We start from the raw sequence: 21,137 nt of genomic DNA on the forward strand, positions 1-21,137 counted from the left end.
AAAGTTGCACATTCCAAAGGATTCAGATGCAAGCAGAGTTATTCCTGGTTCCAGAGACAACAGGCAACCTTCGTTCCAAGATGGCAGTAATTTAAAGGACAGTGCAAACAGGCAATGAGAAGCATATAATACATAACTCATATGGGGAGAGCGATCACTTTTGCTTTGGTTTTTAATCAATGTCTATTTTTATATTTCTCTGGACAAACATTGCTTCCCTGCTGGCTCTGACAGAACACCACTGTGTAACCACCTCGCAGAGCGACACTCCTATAAATTAATGTGATGGCAGTTTAGTGTGTTGTCACATCTGTCGTCAAGCCGTCTTATGACTCTACTGTAAAAGTCGAAATGGTGCTCTGAAATCAGTCTGCAGAAAAAGAAAAAAAAACACCAAAGATCCTCAATAGATAAGCCTCCTTCTCCATGCTGACCATCACTTCTATTGACCTCAACAGAAAAAAAAAACCTCAATACCACCATGTTGGGGGACTGAAAAAGTAATTTTATTATTCTACTAAAAAGTTCAGTTCAGATTTCTAATTATATATTAAGATATTAATATTTGGGGGTCCCTCTATTGATTAATTATTGCCATGCAAAATCTTACAATGTGTGATGTTAAAAACAGTGTGGTGCAAGTTTACTCGTCAGAGGATCCAGGTCAAAGTTGAAATTCTTAGTTTACAGTTTAATATTTTAAACAAAGTTCACTGTCCTAAAGATGAACCAGCTTATGTTCATTTCTTCAGTTTGGTTGTATATTTGTTATGGCCTGATCTGAGCTGTTACTGACAGACTTACTGGTTGTTATTTTTGCAACATGGGTCATTGGTATCAGTCTGTGGCAGACAATAACTGGTGTTGAAGAGCATGTGGAAGTTTGTTTGCCTCATGAGTGTCCCATCTGAGATACTTTGTTCAGCTGACACTGTATTAACATTAGCTCGCTGTTGTTGTTGTTTTTTCTTTTCTTTATTCTTTTTCTAGGCTGCAAACACCAACTTTTTCTTTGTTTATGACCTCAGGCGCCATTGCCCTACAGGGACCTTCATGCTGGCATACTGTTCCTGCCTTTGTGCTTGTTAGAGCTTATACCAAAGTCCCGGAGGAAATTCACGTAGAAGACTGGCAGCACAGAAGGAGAAGCCTACTCCTCTAATGACATAATGCATGAGAAAAGATGGACTGAAAAATGTACAACTGGTGTGTCTATCTACAACAGTGGGGAGGAAAATACAATGAAAGAAGGATGTGAGCAAATATTTATTCCCATTACTTGTAACAAATATGTCTAATTTTTGTGGTCATATCCTGTGTCACTTTTTTCAGAAAAAGACTTGCATTTTGTTCGATTCTCACAATGTCTGCTGACACAGTGGCTGAGATTTAAAACAAAGGAGGCACTGAGAAGAGAGTCAGCCTTGAATGGAAAGGAGACTGTGGGAATGTTGCCTATTAGACAGGTACCAAGTCACACATTGACATACATTTGATTACATGTTGCCACACTGAAGACCTGCACTCTCTCTCTTCATTCCTTCCCGTCACCCACAATCTGTGTTTAAATACACCAGCCTCTCCATCCTCTTGTGGTAATTGGATCCAGTGCAGGGCAGAACAGATGAGGCGGTCACACAGATGGCTTCTCACAGGCTTAATCATGCATTTCAGATTCCTCCTAACTGGCAATTGGAAGTTATATACTATTGGACACCGCGCATCAAGGAAAGGGGGTTTAGCCAGAGTCAGCCAGATGGCCTTTGAACCCTGCTCCAACCCAGATGGAGTGAGGAAAACGTTTACTGTGACAAAGACCCCTAAATGTTTCAAACATTTGGCTTTTCAGATGCCAAAGATTTAACAGCATTGAGGCACAATGATCAAGGATTAGTGGTGGGTTGTAATGACGTAGATTTAGCCAAGTTTGAATCTGTGGTACAAGTGTGGTGTCTTAATGGAGCATTCCCACGACTGAGACAAAACTTCTTTTCGATCCAATTCTTGTAATTAACAGAGTGTGACCATCAAATATATCAAAGATGGATGGATCGATAGATGGATGGATGGATGGACTTGAAATGCTGGCTTGTATGGTGATCTTGCCTAGCAACTGAAGACTCTTGAGCTATTTGTCTTTTTCTTATATCTGAATGCTCTACATCTAGGTGATTATGTCCACTCAAAGAAGCGTTACCGGCATCTTTCTCCTAACGCACCACTGAGCAAACATATTGTACTTTGAGTTTACACCTCCCGGGGCAGTGAATTGTGCCGTTTCTCTCCCCCCTCTGCTTTCCTCTGTTTTTGTCTCCACAAGTTCTTGTTGTTTGAGTGAAAACTCCTGAGAAATGAAGGGAGATGGGGACCAGAAGAGAACGGTTTCTTAGGAAGAAGTGATTTATTCCCTTGACTTTCCACCGGAACGTCATGAATAAATTCAGTTAGGTAAGCATCTATACATGGCTTTCCGATTGTTTGGTCTTTTCCTTGGGGAGAAAAGATGGGAGGGGTGCTACGGTTCACAATGTGTGGATATTTTACTCTTGCAGCATCTCAGAGAGACAACTCAGCTCATATTTTACAGAATCTCTGCCCTACAAGGCAAAGTCTATACAGTTTCCATAATGCCCGTGTCATAATTCCAAATCTATTCAACATTTATCAGATAAAAGGGTAAAAATTCACTCTCAAAAAAGGTCCAAGGATCTGAGTAGCATTGTATCGAGACTTAAAATCTTCCCAAAATTAATCTTCCCAAAGTTGAATTTCTAACCAGACAAGAAGATGTCAACTGTATATAACACTACCTACCAGTGTATGAATGTGAGAATGAATGAATAGTGGTATTGTAAAGCGCTTTGGGTGCCTTGAAAAGCGCTATATAAATCCAATCCATTATTATTAATCCATTATTACCTTCTTCCATGGTAAATGAAGAACTTGTGCTTTTCGTTGTACACAGCAAATCCAGCATGTCCAAATTAACACTATCGGATTTGATTTCAACACTATTAAAGTGTCTATATGGGTCCACACCAGAGAGTGTTAATTTAACTCTTTTTGGAGAGTTGGTACGTTAACTCTGATTTAGTGTTAAACACCAAATCTGTCTGGAGTTGATAATTTGGTGTTAAGAGTTTATATATTAACTCTCAAAGAGTATTTTAGTTTAACTACGTAAGAGTTATCTTCTAATTCATTCTAAAAAGCAGGAATTTTACTGTTCTGAACTTCTAGAAATTTCTTTTGGAAATAAACATTTACTAAAAAGATGCAATGGTTTTTGAAAAACATTTATTCTGAACTGTGCACCACAATTTCAAAACATTTTCTGAAAGATGTAACAGTATACATGTTCTCACTTTCATTAGAATTTTGTTTATCAAAAGGTCTGACATGGTAAATGCAAATAACAGCATTCTCATCACTTATTTCTTCAATACAATATGCATGTCCTTCATTCATCACTTTGTGGAACTTCAACGCACTTCTGCTCTCCCCCATATTCCATCTTCACAAGCATATCCTGTGTGGAGATTGAATAAAAATTAGTTGACACTAATTAATGGCACAAATAATCCAGTAAACAATTGCAGCACAGTAAAAAAAAAAAAAAGGAATCCTCTTTGAGCCATTACTTGTGTAAAGTATTTTCCCAAAAGACAAGGACACAGGCAACAGGTAATACTGAACTAAATGTAAAACCTCAACCTTTTTAATTTTTACCTAAACCGTGTGCGCAAAACTCTGGAGGGATCTATGCTAACGTAGAATCCAGTCAGGACGTCTGCTACTGCTGTTTGCTCGTTTTTTTTAATGGGCGATCGTTTTCAGGCTTCAAGTAGCACCATTATACCAACGTTTCACATTCTACACATTGTTTTAGGTGTATTTGACCAAAAGTTTGACTGAAAATTCACATGCAAGCTTTTTTTCAAGGCTGTGGTATTTGCCCGCAAACAATACCTTTCAGCTAGCTAAAACAGAATATTATGCTATCACCGAGCAACATGGCTAATGCCTTTCACACAGCTTTGTCTCAACTCCAAAGAGCCACAGAAGTAAAAGCTAATAGAAATAATTGAAACAATCTTTGAAAAAATGACTTACCAAGCATGGCAAACAACTCAAATATGTAGAGCAAAATGTTCTGAAACGGCTTCACTTCAGCTTCGATTGGAGCCGTGCTGGGGGCGGAGTCTGTGAATTTACTCTGTTGGTGTCATGGCCCCTCTAGGAGTTCAGAGTTAAGAGGTCAAGAGTTAATGTTTCCATTGTAACACCTCCAGATTTGACAGAGAAACACTCATTTTTAACACTCGATTTTAACTACTATCATTTTACACCTCAGAGTTACATTAAGAGAATGTGACTCTACTTAGAGTAAAATTAACTCTACTTTTGCAAGAAGACTATTAACACCAAAACATTTAACACTTTTGAATTTGCTGTGTACAGTGGAGGTTATATGTGGTTATAATAATAGAGGAAATTATCTACTTTACAACATTTGATGTAAAAGCAATTTTAAAACAGCCCACCAAGACCTCAGGTTGGCTCATGATGTCCAGCAACAATAAATTAAATTAAGCACTGCCACTCAAGTTCTTGCCAAAAGACTCCCTTCTCCCTTTTCACAGTACTGTGTTTTTGTCTGTTAGTATGTGTGCTGTTTTTACTCAATCCAGCTCTCTGCTCTGGGCATACAGTAAAAAAAAAGGCAAATATTGTCGGGCAGTTTAAATAGGGACAGGAAACAAGGAAACAGATAGTACTATTTACCTCCAAATAAGCATTTTACCACTCTTTGTTTTTCTGGATTTGCTGTCAGTCTTTCCTACAAATGTGTGCCTACAATTCTTCACTAGAAAAACAGCACTGAGGAGTTTTAATGATCCTTGAAGCCAGCAGAACAGCCCAGCGAGCCGCATGAAAGGATGAACAAGAAAGGAAAAGTATTATTGGAATTTAGAGAAGCCATGTTATGTCTGTATATGAGAGGTATAAAAGTTACCATAAAATTTCATCATGAACTTGCAGTGTTTAGATTTTGAATTAATGAAGCCCTCCACACTGGATTAGAGCGCTGTGGATGCCCCACGGTGCAGCATCCCTGAAGGCGGTTCAGGGTTCAGTGTCTTGCTTCAGGGCATTTTATCTGTGATGGTGTTTTATTATAGATGCAATACCACCAACTGAGCAGAGATTTCAGAGAAGTAACTGAGCAGTTTTTATTAGCGTTGTCAAAAAATATTAATATATATATAAATGATCATTAAAAACTTCAGGCGAGGGCGTTCCTATTCTACTGTATAGCACATAGCAAAGACACCCACTGTTTTAACAGAAAGACAAGGACGAGCCCCTCTGCTGGTTCTATGAGACCTACAGGCAAAGAGATGCTTTGAACATGACATGCTGATGTTTAGCAAGTATTATCTTTATCATGTCCAGCATCTTTATTTTGGCATGTTAACATATCAACACAGTAATTATAATTCATCCTGCAGAAGACATGAAGGTGGGGACCAGATTTCGTGGCTGCCATGCTTAAAATTGTCACGCGAGAGCACAAATGTCAAACTCATGGTGACACTGAGACACATGAAAATCCATTTTACAACTTGAGTGTTGATTATAAGTTGCGACATGTTGCTTTTTTATAGTCAGTCACTCTTGATGTCTGGGCATGTAAAATCTTTTACACATGCTTTGTCTTCTTAGCTCCTTACTTTAGCAGAAAGGCTACAGGAATTCCAGTCATTCTTTTTAAGATTTTATTAACGTTTATTACTGCATATTTAAAGGTTGAATACTCAGTGAAACTCCTGTGTATATAACTTTTTCATTAGTAATATTTTAATAGCATTAATAAAGCCATTTTACAACCTATAAAAACTAATAAATGATGCCTTATTTGAAAATGCTCCTACTGTTACTGTTCTGGATTATCTAACTCTGCTTACATTTTTAGAAAAACATGCACATAGTTGGACAAAGACTGTCTGGTGGATATTCAGAAACTGTGGGTATTAGCAAAAGTGTCTTTCTTTAAAGGACAGCCCACAGTGCTCTCTCTGTTAGCCTGCCGGCAGTATGGATACAAGGCCAGCATTTCATTTAATGTTGATTGATTAATGTCTCTGTAGTGAGAACATGGAAAAAGCTGAGGGTCCCATGTGACTCCATTGCAATATAGGAATAGAGACGGCGCTTGTTCCCTTGTACAACCATCTATGATTGTCAAGGAGTGGCTTAAATATGACTGGAGATGTCTCCATACACAGTGTTACAGGAGAAAAAATCAATACTAAATGTTTAACTCAGTGAGTTTCATTACTGCTTATCATGAGCAACTCCTGATTCTGGGAGCCTTTCTTCCCTCTTCCCTTGATGTTCTTATAGAAATCATTTTCCTTTTTGTTTGTAACGGAGGAAAAATATCCTGGAAAACCTGCTTTTAAACTATTTTCTCCAGCTCACAGGTGGATATGTGGGTGAGCGCAGCGCTTTGGTCTGAGTACACGGATACACTGCTGTTCTTTAACGTCCCAGTTTGAAGGCCTCATTAGAGATGTTCATCACTGTGTGGGGCTTCTGTATGCAAACATCTTTCTTCCTAACTCCCTGTGTGTGTCTTCTGAGATTCTCCACCAGTAAAACAGTGAGAAAACCCGGTTTGTCTGCAGGCTTGAAGTCAGCTAAACTTTTCTCATTAAACTGCAAAAGCGCTGCCAAACTCTTTCCGTTTTATTCAGTTTGTTAATGAAAAACTTTAAAGTTATGTCGAACAGGCAGTTAGGGCTTTTTCAGCTTCTCTAATGGTGCATGTATGAAGCAGAGAAAGACAAAGCCAAGTGGCTCCTGTGACTCGATGCAATTCCTCAGCTCTCACCTGATCTAAGAGTAATATTTACATTTATTTTGTTGGCATGGAATGTGTAAGCTTTTGTTTCTTTATTGAGGTATGGTTTGTTAGGTGCACCTGTTCGACTGCCCATTAAGATGAATATCTAACAAGCTACCGACATGGGGGCAACGTGATGCTTTTAGGCAGGTGGACATGATCAAGACAACCTGGTGACGTTCAAACTGAGCATGAGAATGGGGAAGAATGGTGTTATAGGAGACTTTGAAAGCGGCACGATTGTTGGTGCCATTCAGACTGCCTTCAATATCTCACCTGTCTCCAACCAAGGATGTGTAGTAGCTCAAATCAGGGGCCATTCCTGTCATCTCAGAGCAGGACACTGAGGCTACAGTTCACACAGGATCACCAAAATTGGACAACGGAAGACTGGAAAAACATTATATGGTCTGGTGAGTCTCAATTTCAGCTGGATTAAATTTAACAAGACATAAATTGTCAATTAAAGTCAGAGCACATTAGCTTGGATAATATATTTTACACACTTGGGATGTTATGCAAATTACATGGGAAATATGGTGTCTTTTAAAGCACATGGAAAGTCACTTGAAATTAGTTTTTTCACTTTTATCACTTTCCTCTGTCTATATGAATGATGATCTGTACAGAGGTTGCTCTGTGTTGCTCTTTATTACAGGTCATTTTGTGCAAGCGAAATCAAAAATAATTTTGAATTTCACAGCTCACAGTGCAGGATTCCGATTGATTCCTTTGGAGAAGGAATTTGCCCTGGATGAGCTCCATCGGTGAAGGTGGTTCGTGTGTGCGTGTGCACCTTGAAGGTGCATGGGTATATCGTGAGCTTTACTGGCTTACATGCTGTGCTGCTGGGAGGTCTTGGTGAGCACCAGGATAAACACATACCTGCATACTCATTCAAATGCCAGTTTGAAATTCCTACTCCTGCTGACAAAGAATGGAAAGGCAAAAGTAAAGCTTTCCAGATGCCTCTGGCAAAAACATTAACTACATGTGAAATGCATTTGTTTCACATACTGTAGCTCCGGGGTGACTGCCTTCTCATCTGAGAATCACCTATTCATGGCGATGCTTTACGGCATACGCTTAGATATTTATTTGAGGAAATCCACTGAAAGAATACACTCTTTTAACTTTAATGGTAGCCATATTTCCTCTGTGTTTGCAATTATGTGAAAATCACAATCAATACACCGAAATTGCCTGTCAGCTCTGATAACCCTGCACAGTTACAGGTCTTTACCCCTATCTGCAAAGCCAAGTTACATAATCAGCGGAGCTGCAGAGCAACTCCTAAGCTCAACAAAATCAGTGATGCTAAACGATGAGGGAAGAATGCCAACCCCATTTAGGTTCTTTTATGTTTTTGGCTTGGCAAAGATATTCCTTGTACCTTTTCTCATTTTAACTACCCAGAGTTGGAGCTTTGCTGCTGACCATTTGTGCCTCTCTGTTCAGGGATCTGTCAGTATGTGGGAGTAAAATGGAGGTTGGCCTTTTTGCACTGTGGCCTGAGATCATGTTGGCTGAAACCTTGGGTCACTACAAAGTTCGTGTGAGCAGGCATTCTCTTCGTTCTTCCCTCTAAAGCTGCTATAATTTTAAGTTCAAAGAAATAAAAGTGAAACAAAAATACAGCACTTTCAGCTTCACAGTGTCACTAATACAGTAATATAGTTATATCAAACCAAGTGAAATTTAGATAGATAGATAGATCGATAGATAGATAGCGACCGTGGCTCAGGGGGTTGGGAAGCGTATCTGTAACCGGAAGGTTGCCAGTTCGATCCCCGGGCTCTCTGTCCTGGTTGTTGTGTCCTTGGGCAAGACACTTTACCCTACTGCCTACTGGTGTTGGCCAGAGGGGCCGATGGCGCGATATGGCAGCCTCGCTTCTGTCAGTCTGCCCCAGGGCAACTGTGGCTACAACTGTAGCTGCCTCCACCAGTGTGTGAATGAATAGTGGCATTGTAAAGCGCTTTGGGTGCCTTGAAAAGCGCTATATAAATCCAATCCATTATCCTTCCCTCCCCATCTCCAGCTGCCTCCCTCTTCCCGCTCCTCCACAACCACCCACACATGCAGGGCCTTGGAGTGGGGGTATGTCACCAGGGTGCAGAGGAGGCTACCCCCCCCCCTGTCCCCTTCTGGCTGCCTCTGCCTCAATTTTATCCCACAACTTAGACATTCACATTATTCACACTCTCATTACACATACATATAGGATCTTGGGGGTGGGCACAATCACGGAGTCCAAATCACCATCAGGGTGTATACCTCACCCCTGACGTCGTTGCCCACCTCTCAATTTTAAATACACTTAGTCATTGAGGGCTAGCAGGAGGGACCATGCGCTTACCTGCTGCTCCTTGGCAGGTAGCTCCATGCCCTCCTGGGTTTTAATTGCACCTTAGAACACATATGCATCAACACTACAATGAGCGGGTGGAGGGAGGTTTGGAGTCTTCTCCCACCCCCATTCTCTGCGGCCTGCTGGAGCGGGGGGGCTAGTAGGAGGAGTTGGCCGTCCGACTGCGGTCTGGGGTGTGGGGCCTCCCTGCTGCTGCGGAGTCGGGGTGGTCTGCCTCTCCCCACCGCAGGGAAAAGGGTAACACCACCTGGGTCTGGGTGCAATTCCCCCCTCCAGGGGCAAGGGTACCTAGACCCGGTTTGTAGAGTACGCTTGGGGAGTGTGATTGTGTGTACAGCGTCTCTTTATGTCTGTCTCCACGTTGGTTGAGTGTGGAGGGAGTGCATATGAGAGCATGAGGGTGGGAATGGATGTTTGTGTCTGTGTGTGCCTGTATGTCTGTGTCTATATGTCAGGTTGGGTATCAGACGCCACCTCTCTGGGGACACCTCAGGCCCTCCAAGGTTTGGAGGCCTATCTCCACCCACCACCACTTCCCCTGCCGGTGGCGGACTCCCTCAGGTGTCGGTGTGTTGGTGGTTCTTTGTGTCTGGGGGTGGGCGTCCGGGTACACACCGGCTCACTCCTTGGCGGCCGCTTGTCGGGGCCTGGGGCCTGGGGCTCGCTCGGGCCCCTTTGGAGGTGGGGTGCCCCCGGCCTCTCGGCCTAGGGCTCGGTCACTCAGGCGCAGCTGGGGGCCGGCGGAGCTCACGGGCGCGTCACTGCAACCCCCCCTGGCTTCTGCTCCGCGGCTGCTGAGTGAGCCCTCATCTGGGACTCTCCTCAGCTCTTACTGGAACAGTGGCGCGGCTGCCCCTCTGTTGGTCTTCCATGGTCTCTTGTGTTCTGGGGGCCTCTGGATGTCTGGAGTTTTGATCTCCTCCATACCCGCTTCACACCCTGGAGGATGGGGCTGTGGCCCCCCCACACTCCCTAGCAGATCATTACATGGAGAAACCTTTGGAATGCAAGCATGCTGATCCACACAGGTATGCACACATGGGTATTCACAGACGCGGACTAAAGCTTTCTTGGCTGCTGCCTCAAAGCACACTGTGCGCTGTCTATCTTGCGTGCTGCACAATATCGTTTATTACTTAGTAAATACTGATATCTATGACTAGCTAGTTTATTGTGATGGTGCTTTGTTTTCTCTATTATTATGTTGCTCTTTGTTGTTTGCTGTCTCCTCTGTTTGTTTGTTTGTTTGTTTGTTTGTTTTTTCTCCATACAGGTGACCCAGGAGTTTTTTTTTTTTTTTTTTGTCTCTCTTCCCCCCCCTTCTCACCGTCTCTTCTCCCCTTGGGTTTTCTTTCTTTCTCTCCCCCTCTCTCTCTCATTCATTCCCCCTGTCCTATTTATTAAAAAAAAAAAAAAAAAAAAAAAATGACAAAGGATGAACTGAAGCTCTGCCATCACGTAATGTCGCATACTGCTGTTTCTGATGTCATTTAAAAAAAAAAAAAAAAAAAAAAAAAAAAAAAAAAAAAAATCCAATCCATTATTATTATAGATAGATAGACTTATTTCATAATTTTCACTTTTTTATGAGATTTCTGACATCATGCTTTTGATATTTGATATTAGGCTCCAATCTTAGGACTGATCAGTTTTGGGGGTTTTTTGTTTTTTCGTAGTTTTTTCTGTCATAACTTCTTTTGCTTTTAGTCCCGTAGACTAATATATGATTAAAACATTTGCTGATGCTGCCTGCAGCGTCCAAAGCCACCCAACCCCAGCGGTGGATACTTTTTACTCTAGTCCATCTACCATTTCCCTTGCAGCCAGAACAGCATAGTTAATTCACATGTGGCATTCGATTTAGCATGTTATTGATCAGTTTTTCCAACACAAATTCAATACTGTAGAATCTGGGTTTAGCAATAAAAGAGGAACTGATTTAGTTTGTTGCACTGCCTCACACACTATGTAATTAGGGATTTGTTTTCTTTCTGCTTTCCCATGAGACACTGGTGCATGTGCGTTTACAAAAAAGAACAAGTACTGGGTCGACCATCTGCAACCACTGAAGGGTTTTATTTTGCTTAAGAACACTGAGCAAAGTGTGCATACGTGTTTGCTGCCACAGTGGATGAAACAAGTCTTCCAAAATACAGCCTTATCACGTCGTGAAACAAGGTAAGCAAGTGCTTCCCATTTTTTAAACAGTCCACATCAGAAGACAGGTAGCACTTGACTTTTGTTCAGGATACTGAAGTCCAAACTTGGGATCATAGTTTAGGTGAAGTTACACACTAGATGTTAAAAAGGTTCACTCTCATTACCATGACAACTCTCTGTTGTCATGGTAATGCCATCAACCTTTAAAGCATAACTTTAGGCCCTAATGACCTATGGGGGAGGACAGTCTCATCAGTCAGGAGTGCTTCATACAGTGAAATAAAGGTTTCTGTGATTAGTCGTTTTCTCATCATGGATTTCAATTTCTGAATCCAACTTGTGACTGCAAACCCAGTAGCAATCTCTGATCACTGCCGTCTCTGAATTTTACAGCTGCTCTTGTCTGCCAATGGATATAATGACTAACTGAATGAACAGAGTTGCCCCTCTGTCCCTATAAATCCATTCAATTACACTCAGAGGTCAGTGAATAAAAATAAGGCACTGACATGGCCTACTGCACCTCATGTTTATATCAACGTATTGCTGCTGCACACCTTGAGCATGCATCATCTTGCAAGGGATTTTTTTGAAAGGTGTTTATGACCTTTATGTGGGTTCAGAGCATGTGGTTATGTATATTGCAGTCATAAACACGCTCTATCATTATATGCACTTTTTCTGTAAAATGTATATGCATGCATATATACTGTATGCATACTGACTAAAAACACAGGCTAAAAGCAGAAGCTGTTGAGATAGGATAAAATAATAAAAACATTTTATGAAATGGGAAATACGTTTTTGTAACAATAAGAAGAAGAAGAAGTAGTACCAGATAATCATTTTTTTCAGTGTATTGCTGCACAAATAGAAGGATCTCAGCTTCCTTATAGAAATATTTCTATATACAGTCTCTGTGCTGGTCTTCCAGTTCAGCCTGTTGTCAGTGTGGATGCCCAAGTACTTATACTCATCCACCACATCAACATCCTGTCCCAGGATAGGCCATGTAGCTGTCCTTTTCTCTCTGAAGTCTCTCTGTGATGTTATTCACATTCAGAAGCAGATCACTGTCGATCGAGGACGCTGAAGATATCTACCTATTCGGAACCATGATAACAGGGTTCTCGCTGATCTCTGATTTCATTGCAATGTTGACCCTGTGCTAACTTGCATATGACAAATAAAACTGAAAACTGAAACTGAAGCTGATCGGAGCTGGCTTGACCCTGGCTTATCGGAGAATTAAGAAAGCGGAACCGGCTGTTCAAACACCCCCAAGGCTGCCCGCTGGGATTCCCATTCCCATTCCATGCAAGGCCACCTGGGTTGGCTGGAAGACTGTTTACTTAGCCTGGCAGGGCGAAGGACACTGTCTCAGCTGAACTATGGACACGCACACACATACATATACTGATACTGATAAGCACTCACCGACGCACCTCCAACGCTTACCTCCCCTCTGATGTGGACATCAAGTCAGCTGGAGGCGCAGTCGAAGATTGCAGCGGTCCCAGATCAGATGTACACACTGGAACACTTTCCCATGCTGCTTGTCTGTGTTTATTGTGCTACGGTGTGTTGATATCTGTGCATTCCTGTATTATCCTTTTGTGTAACACATTTCAATGTTTTTTTCCTCGCTACCTAGCCTGACCTGTCTCCCCAATGTGATGTTTGTGTATTGTATGTACGGCCGGCAAGGTCTGTCACCTCGGTTTTGGCAAAAGACCTGCAACTGACAAATAAAGGCTATCTCATCTCATCTCAAACCACTCCACAAAATCATCCCCTAGTGCTCTGTACTCCTCCTGCCCATCACTAAGCTGTCCAGCCACTGCAAAATCATCAGAGTATTTCTGTAGGTGGTATGACCCGCAGTTGTACTGAAAGTCTGAGGTGTACAACATGAACAGGAAGAAAGACAGTACAGGCCCCTGTGGACCGCCTGCACTTCACCAAATCAGACAAAGCACCACCCAGTCTCACATACTGCATGCAGCCTGTCTGTCAGGTAATCAGTAATCCATGAGATGATGGACGTGTTTGCTGACATTTCTGGTAGCTTCTCTCTCAGTATCAGCAGCTGAAACATGTTAAATACAGTAAAAAATCTGAGAATCTGATCCTCACCATGCAGCTGTTACAGTTTAAATGGGTGTAAGCTATCTGCATAAGAGATAATTGTCCTCTCTTGAATATATTGGTAAATGGAAATTCTTTTATGATCAAATCCCAATTAGTAATTAATGAACATAAATAATTTTTTAAAACTCAGCCATCATCTCTCATTCCAGAAATCCAGTAAATTTCAAGTAAATGAGACAAAGCAGAGGGAGACATTAAATACAGAACCAACCCATCCTAACCACTGCAGGTTATTTTAATGGGGAAATTATTTTTTTATTATTATATCATCATTCATATAATCAGAAGTAAAGGTGTATATAAATTTTTTTTTAAAAGCCTGAAGGCACGAAAGGAAGGCTGATGATTTATCTGTATTATTTGTGAAGAGTTGTGTTTTAATGTGTTGCTAATCAAGAGTAAATGCAAAAATAATACATGTGAGTGTCGTATTTTCCCCACGGCGCAGTGAACTGTGGAGAAAATCCTTGGACTTTTTTTCTGTGGGGAACAGTAGAAGTAGTTATTGAATGCATTTATGCTGTAAATATGGTTTATAGATTTTGAAGAGAACAGTTCTAGTAAAATAGCATGTGTGAAATGTGTGAAAGCTTTTGATTTTTGAATGCTTGCACTCTCAGCGAGGCCCGTGTTTTTCACCATCTCACCAAACAACATCTCCATCTTTTCCTTTTGCTCTTTATCTTTTTCTTAAAGTAACTACTAAGAAGTTGTCCAAGGGTGACCTCAACAGAGACGGCAAAACCTTTCACCGGATGGTTCAAAGAGGACATCTTCCCTCTGGAGCACTTCTGTGTGGATCCACATACAAAAAAAATGGGAAGTTTTCATCAGGAATAAAGTAGATATGTTATTCAAACTGTGACCCAGACGTGCTCCTCTTAGCTAATCTGATTTAAAGCTATTTTGGTTGAAAAAGGATTCAGCAGTATAAGCTTGAGACTGACTCTGTAGAAATAAGACATTACTAAAACATCAAATAGAAGCTTAAACTAATCATCTCACGCTGGCATGTGGGAAAAGGTCTTTTATCGCTCTCATTACTCACACACTGTGTGAGTTTAATGCACACCGTAGGCAAACGTTACCAATATACGGTGACTGTGTTGTGATTTCTCAGGTGTGTTGCTCCAATAAGACCGGTCAAATAAGTTAGTGCTCACGTTCTTTATGAAGTCAAACTAAAGCTTAAATAAGGTTTTGTTTCAAAACCAGAAACATGTTATTCTGAAAACGTGAGGAGAGTTTAAATTTAAGCTGAACTTTGTATGTTTTCCTTATAGTAGCTTCACAGTTGAAGCACCTTCTTTTGGGATGAGGGTAGGGCATTGTCTATAAATGTTGGAACCCATAATAGGCTTGGCTTGCAGGAGCAGTTTCAGACAATCATGGTCTCTTCAATCTGTTTCAGATGGTGTGATTAGAGAGTGATCTGCTGCTGGCAGCATCACAAAATATCTCATTTTTGGAGCCGTCACAGTAATTTCTCCATCTGTTGGTGGAGATATAACGTCCCTCCTTAACGCAGGTAGACAGGCAGCAGATTGGCCTCCTGCCTGATCCTCAGTGGGCGAGCTTTTATAGAAGGCATGTGTGCTTTTAGTATGTGGATATCTATAAGTAGACAGTATAGGCCAACATAGAAAGGATGGTGTTATCAGCTTTTCCTTCATGGACTATATACTTTAATCAGGGGGTTAAGCAGTATTTTCAGCACAATCACAATCATGTAAAATCAGGAAATACTATAAGACTCGAATGCATTGCCAAAACATGCACAACTAATCATTTTAACATACTACGAAGTACTTGAATAAAAACCCAAGGCAGGTGCATGCAGAGGTTTTTTGCTAAAGGATATTCTTGGGAATCTAACCAGAGGAAGTAAGACGGGAGCTACATGGTACTGTCCTGCTTTAGTATAACAGATTTGTCACCACACATGTTCCGTTGTGCTATAATAAGATTAAAGTGCAAAGAGCACAGACAGAAAAAGAGAAGAGGTGACCTGAGAATCTGGGTTATTAACTTAAAAAGAAGTCAAAGAAAACTCCCACAATGCACTGTGAGTTTAAAGCAGCTAGGGCGACGTAGAAAAACAGGCAACCATACACCATCAAAAAAGCAACTTAAGTTCACCAACATATACCAAGTCACCACAACAGAATGTCACAACACCATATTTTATTAAAAATAACAATATTATTGATATTTTTACGATATCGAGAGAAAACCAGAGAAAGAATCAAATTGGTGAAATTGCCATTGAACTTTTTATAACTTTTTTATGTGTTTTCTCTATTTTTAGACAAATGAATTGAATTCTAGATGTGTGTTATCATAGCTGTACAAAGCTGTACAAAGAATTGAGTCTTTGTACAATCTTTGAATTGAGTCAGATCACTTCACGGATAAACACAGCAACGTTAGAAAAGGGCTTACAAGATCTAACATCTACCATTACTGTAAGGGTGTAAAACCACTAGCTAATACAGCAATCTAATAGTTAAGCAGCAAAAGACCCACAGGGCATGATGCTACCACCATGCTTGACAGTTGGTACAGTGTTAGGTTTGAAAGTCTTACCTTTACACATCTTAGTTGGCATCGTCTCAGTCTGTGGTAATGTAAAACTTGCTTCACTTTGGATACTGACACTGCTCTTCCAGCAGTTTCATTTATGGAGCCTTGAGCCTTGTTCCTGGGTTATTCCTGAACATCCTAACCAGTTTTCCCTCATGTGAATGTGACATATATCTATCTGTCTCGCTACATTACTGACTGACTGACTGACTGACAGGCAGGCAGGCAGGCAGAGAGAGAGAGAGAGAGAGAGAATTAGTACACAATATCATAAAAACTGGGCAAATTCAAACACAGAGCAGATGATAGCCACACTCAGACAGCAGTTGAACATAAAATTATCATTAATAAATGATGATTGAGCTCCTGTAATGAGCCCAATATAAATCTGATGACTGAGCTACCCTGGAAGATGATTAATTGCCTTTATTTCTTATGAAAGATTGGTTCTCTTTTGTGTCTTATTGGGTTTAAAACTCCTTCAGATGAAACCATGTAAGGAAAAAAAAATCTCTAAATTTTCTCTTATTTCAAGCCTCAATAGTGGGAAAATGGGGGTTAATTTATAAATGTGGGTGAACCTGCAGCCAAATCCTTTGCTGATTTAAGTTATTATCAACAGTCAGCACAGAATGCTTAAATAATCTGAACATATGATTGCAGAATCCCACCATGCAAAAGATGGGGTTATTAAGTAATTCACTTAATCAGATGACTGAGAAAACAGGTCGACATGTGTCTTTCAACCATCTCTGAACAGGTGCTTTCATTTCACTGGGTTGCTTTTATATATTAAATCTTTAGAGGACAAGGGATTTTTAATGCTTTAAAACACTCACCTGGTTATTTTTAACCTCAGAGCTGGTCCTGTCTTAAGTAGAGCAGACAGCAGAAGCCAGCTATTCAAGGAGATTCAGTTGTTTCAGTTCAAATCTTCAGTGTAATTTTAAGCTGCACACGATAACCTGTAGCCTACTTTAAAAAATAACAATAAGTAAAACCAGTCTCAGTATGATTATGTCCTAAATAAAAATGATCCAGCGGTTTCTAGAGAATAATACTTTAACAATATTACAGTTATATGAACACTACTTTAACTAAAACGCTAAATGTTTTAGTTAACTGTAACGCTTGGAAGTGTCGCAGTTCAACACTGCCCTCTGCTGGTAGTTAAGCTTGGTTCCAATGAGAAGTTCCCACATGCATAAATTGTATTTTTTCTGTTTTTTTAAATTTTATTTCTCTACAGCTGCACCAAATTGTTATACAACTCAAAAACTAGTGGGTCAGATGTCAAATTTCATTATGTTTTGATTTTACACATTATGCAAAATCATGTAAGAAAAATAAGCAACTCCAATGTGCTTTTCCTGGCTTAGATTACACGTAGCTCTGCACCATAAACTTGTTTTTGAAGAACATCTACATTCGTGATGCTTCTTGACAAATTTATTTTTTAAAACCCTTTCAAAAGTCTGAGTGATACTTTTCATATTCCAAGTAAATATAACCATGAATACACAAATGCTACCTTCTTGTGATAGCTACTAATACAACTGCCTACACACAATTTTTAAAGAGAAGCTGCACTCACAGCAGTGTCTTCGTCCTAAACATATTCATGTTGTAGTAAATGCAGTTTACGTCAATGAGAAATAAAATAGTCATGACACATTTTATAAACATGTATTCATCTTTATTGGCCAGATGAGTTTAGCTCAGACAATAACTCCATATTGTTTCAGAACATCTGTGTATTTTGCAATCTTGGACTCGACGTTCTTTTCTGCCTGCTTGGTCAGATTGATCAGTGTCTTTTTCTTGGTGTAGCGGAGCTTAGACTTCTCCTTTCTCTTCTCCTCCAGAGTGGCTGTGATAGCCTGGTACTTCCAGCCAACCTCATGTGCCAGACGCCCAAGGAGGGCGAACTGAGGGAGAAATGAAAAACCATATGAAATCAACAGTTCACAAACTGAAGAGAACAATGTTACACAAACTAAATGGTTGTGCCTGCCAAACTCAAAATTTACAGCCGAATAATCGTAAATGGAGTAACCTTATTGTCACCCTTTATTTTCTTTCCTTAACAAAAAACAACCTTGTAGGCTCACCTTGCGAGAGGGCTTCAGACGCACAACTTTAAGAGCAGCTGGGACAACCATGCGCTTCCTCTGTAAATCAAATAAAGCAAAATCAGATAACGAAGACAACAGCACATCTGAACTGCTATAGGCAGCGTGTCTCAGACATCATTTCTTTTCATGGTTACTATTCAGACAAGGCAGTTAAGATGTATGGCATCACAGACAGCACAGTCAAAGCCACTTGTGGGGGCCGTAAAGATTAAGGAAAGACATTACCAGCATACCTTGTCATAGGGTGGGGGGATACCATCAAACACCTTCAGCCTCTCCAGAGCAGCCTGACCTCTCTTGGTTTTGTGAGGCAGCATACCTGTTTAAAGAGAGATTGTGCTTTAAAAAAATAAAACAACCTCAGTTTCCATCAACATATGCTAAACTGAAAAAAAGTCAGATGTCTGAAGTCTGCTTCATCAATAGATCATTAGCTTTGCTATAAACAGCTTTACTGTGCTAAGCAAGTATCATAGATGAATGCAAATACACCCCTTCATGTGCCGGTAGTGTCACTTCCTCACCTCTAACGGTCCTCCAGAAGATCTTGCTGGGAGCCCTGAAGTGGTACGGACCACGAGAGGGGTTGGTGTTCATCCTCTTGCGCAGGAAAGCCAGGTACTTCACTGCAAACAGGCACATAATCCAGAAGAGATATACATTAGCCACATTACACATACATCAAGATACATGCAAGGGGCAACCATTGCTTTATTAAGTAATGCTGATGCCTCAGATGGTAGTGCATGTAAGGTTTTCTCATGGTCTGTGAAACTCAAACTAGTAAAACATCACCGACAACAAGCATTTTAAAGGACTGAAAATAGGACATAACCCTACTTACGCTTGTTACGGTAGAAGTTGCCAGAAATGTTGATGCCTTCACATCTCACCACCACCACTTTGTGGCCTAAAAGACAAAATGCCAAAAGTTAATCCCAACAGTTAAAGAGAGTAGCAAACAGGTGCAGATACTGTTTGTTTCCTGTCTCAGATGGTAGTGCATGTGAGTTTTCTCATTGTCGTTAAACTCAACCAAGGCAGTTAATACAGTCATCATCGACAGAATGACACAACAGCAGCCAACTATGAACACATTGTTCATCAGTCTTACATGCTGCAAAACACACTGTGCGACATGGATCTGACACAAGTCTGGAAGTTAAAGGTAAAGTTTCATCGTAGCATTGGTCGGTCTTTGTAGCCATCTGTGTGTCTGCATGTTTTGTGTGATTGCATCTGGACCATGTGTAGAAAGAGCATACAATGCTCTCTGCAGGACTTTTGCACAAACAGTCATTTTTCACATACAAAATGCAAGTGTTTTTTTAAAGACATTACCCACCTGAACTACACATGAGGACACAAATATCAAATTTTTTGGAATGGAAATCAAATACTCATCCTTCTAGTGCTCGAATAACCGTATAATTCCTAACTGATGCTATGTAACAAGAGCCAGTAACTAGAGAATTCCCAGAGCAAGTGGACATCATGAGTATTTTCAGAAACAATACTACTGACACTGTCCACAGTTCAGGTGTGTAAAACTATACTAGATTATGTGTTACAATCCAAACCACCTTATTTTGCACAGTTTACCTCCAACAGCACCCCACAATGGCTCAGCTATTTCAGGTTAGTTTGCACTGCATTCCTACTGAATGGTCAGCAGGTACAGCAGCAGTCTCATTATGAGATACTGCTACAAAATTTCTGACACTGTCAGGATATTGCTCCAAGGAGTCCATGCATGTAGTGTGATACAACAGCTAAATTCGAACCTCTTGACTAGGACAGTCCAAAAATCGCACAGTGTATACTTAACTTAAATTGTTTATTATCAAACATTTATATTGTTTATTACCAAAATTCCTATTAATCTCTGAAAACTTACCCAGAAGAACCTGTTTAGCCACAATGGCAGCAAGTCGGCCGAGCAGATGGCCCCTGCCATCAAGCAGCAGAACCTAAAATAAAAGGTGGGGGAAAAGGATATCAATGCTTTATCCTCACCGTGAAAAAACATCCTAGTAATTCCCCTATAATCTTGTATAGTAATGTTAATCAACTTGCATTTACTATCTACTTGACAATCGTCACATTATCAGCCTTGCACTAACATACAAGTTAAACGGTAATAAAACGCATTTAACCCCATCACTGTTTAATAAAGGGGTTTACTGTGAACTGAACTGTATTTCTGGCTCCACGTCACTGTGATAAATGGCACATGGGACACTATTGACTTGCCGGTTGAGACATAACGTTTGCTTAGCATCTAAACGAAACCGCGCTGACGATTAACCTTGTATTTTTTGAGTTGAAATGTCATGAAAGGTTCCCTACACAGAAGCAACGAAATACCACCCATTAAATTTAGTTAAGTTTGCCGGTACGTTTCCCATACGACCATATATCCAGTACACACGTTAAACCTAGCCTCGCAAGCTAACAGCGTTGACTCAGGGAAGCTGCCATGATGAAGGCACGCTCACTCGGCTATAGCGAGCTGCCTCAGACATTCCCTAAAAATAGGTCTCAGAAAAAACACTGAGCAAAACAACGACTACACAAAGCTGTCCCAAGTTATCGCCAGTCGCTTAACTGCAAAACACAAGGTTTTATTTTGCCTACAGAGCTGAAAAATGATATAATATCTCCAGAGCAGCTTCCCACCTTATTGAACCGGTCCGCCATGATGTGCGAAAAGAAAGACAAACGGGGTTGCTCGTGGTAAAAGGCAGGGGTGGGCGGAAGTGACGACAGCTTCCTTCGTTCTCGTGGCTCACAGGCTATGAAAAAATAGCGCCACTGTTGGGCGAAT

General features: G+C 40.7%; 1 protein-coding gene and 2 non-coding genes across 3 annotated transcripts; all 3 read right to left on the reverse strand.

Annotated features, from left to right (window-relative positions):
- Nucleotides 1-17,849: 17,849 nt before the first annotated feature.
- On the reverse strand, nt 17,850-21,071 carry rpl13a (ribosomal protein L13a). Its single transcript, XM_086274747.1, has 7 exons — nt 20,990-21,071; nt 20,208-20,280; nt 19,155-19,220; nt 18,835-18,936; nt 18,544-18,629; nt 18,287-18,346; nt 17,850-18,103 (listed from the first exon to the last, which is right to left on the reverse strand). Exons 1-7 carry the CDS (start codon nt 21,008-21,010, stop codon nt 17,894-17,896), a joined length of 618 nt encoding a protein of 205 aa, XP_086130873.1. The 5' UTR covers nt 21,011-21,071; the 3' UTR covers nt 17,850-17,893.
- On the reverse strand, nt 19,037-19,112 carry LOC147307191 (small nucleolar RNA Z195/SNORD33/SNORD32 family). The gene has a single exon (XR_015126534.1). It is a non-coding gene; the product is annotated as a small nucleolar RNA Z195/SNORD33/SNORD32 family (small nucleolar RNA).
- On the reverse strand, nt 19,295-19,377 carry LOC147307192 (small nucleolar RNA Z195/SNORD33/SNORD32 family). The gene has a single exon (XR_015126533.1). It is a non-coding gene; the product is annotated as a small nucleolar RNA Z195/SNORD33/SNORD32 family (small nucleolar RNA).
- Nucleotides 21,072-21,137: the final 66 nt, after the last annotated feature.

Source organism: Aulonocara sp. 'chitande type north' Nkhata Bay, linkage group LG19 (assembly GCF_057382095.1).
Source record: "Aulonocara sp. 'chitande type north' Nkhata Bay isolate Kocher_YH1m ecotype deep benthic linkage group LG19, A_spYH_male_GT1.1, whole genome shotgun sequence".
In the NCBI taxonomy this organism is placed as follows: domain Eukaryota; kingdom Metazoa; phylum Chordata; class Actinopteri; order Cichliformes; family Cichlidae; genus Aulonocara; species Aulonocara sp. 'chitande type north' Nkhata Bay.

What these genes read in the sequence shown, in the direction of transcription:
- rpl13a (XM_086274747.1), bottom strand. Translation starts at nt 21,010, where the DNA reads ATGGCGGACCGGTTCAATAAG. An exon ending in CTTCTGGAGGACCGTTAGAG is followed by an intron (nt 18,630 to 18,834) that starts GTGAGGAAGTGA and finishes CTCTTTAAACAG; the next exon opens with GTATGCTGCCTCACAAAACC. An exon ending in GTCTGAAGCCCTCTCGCAAG is followed by an intron (nt 18,104 to 18,286) that starts GTGAGCCTACAA and finishes TTTCTCCCTCAG; the next exon opens with TTCGCCCTCCTTGGGCGTCT.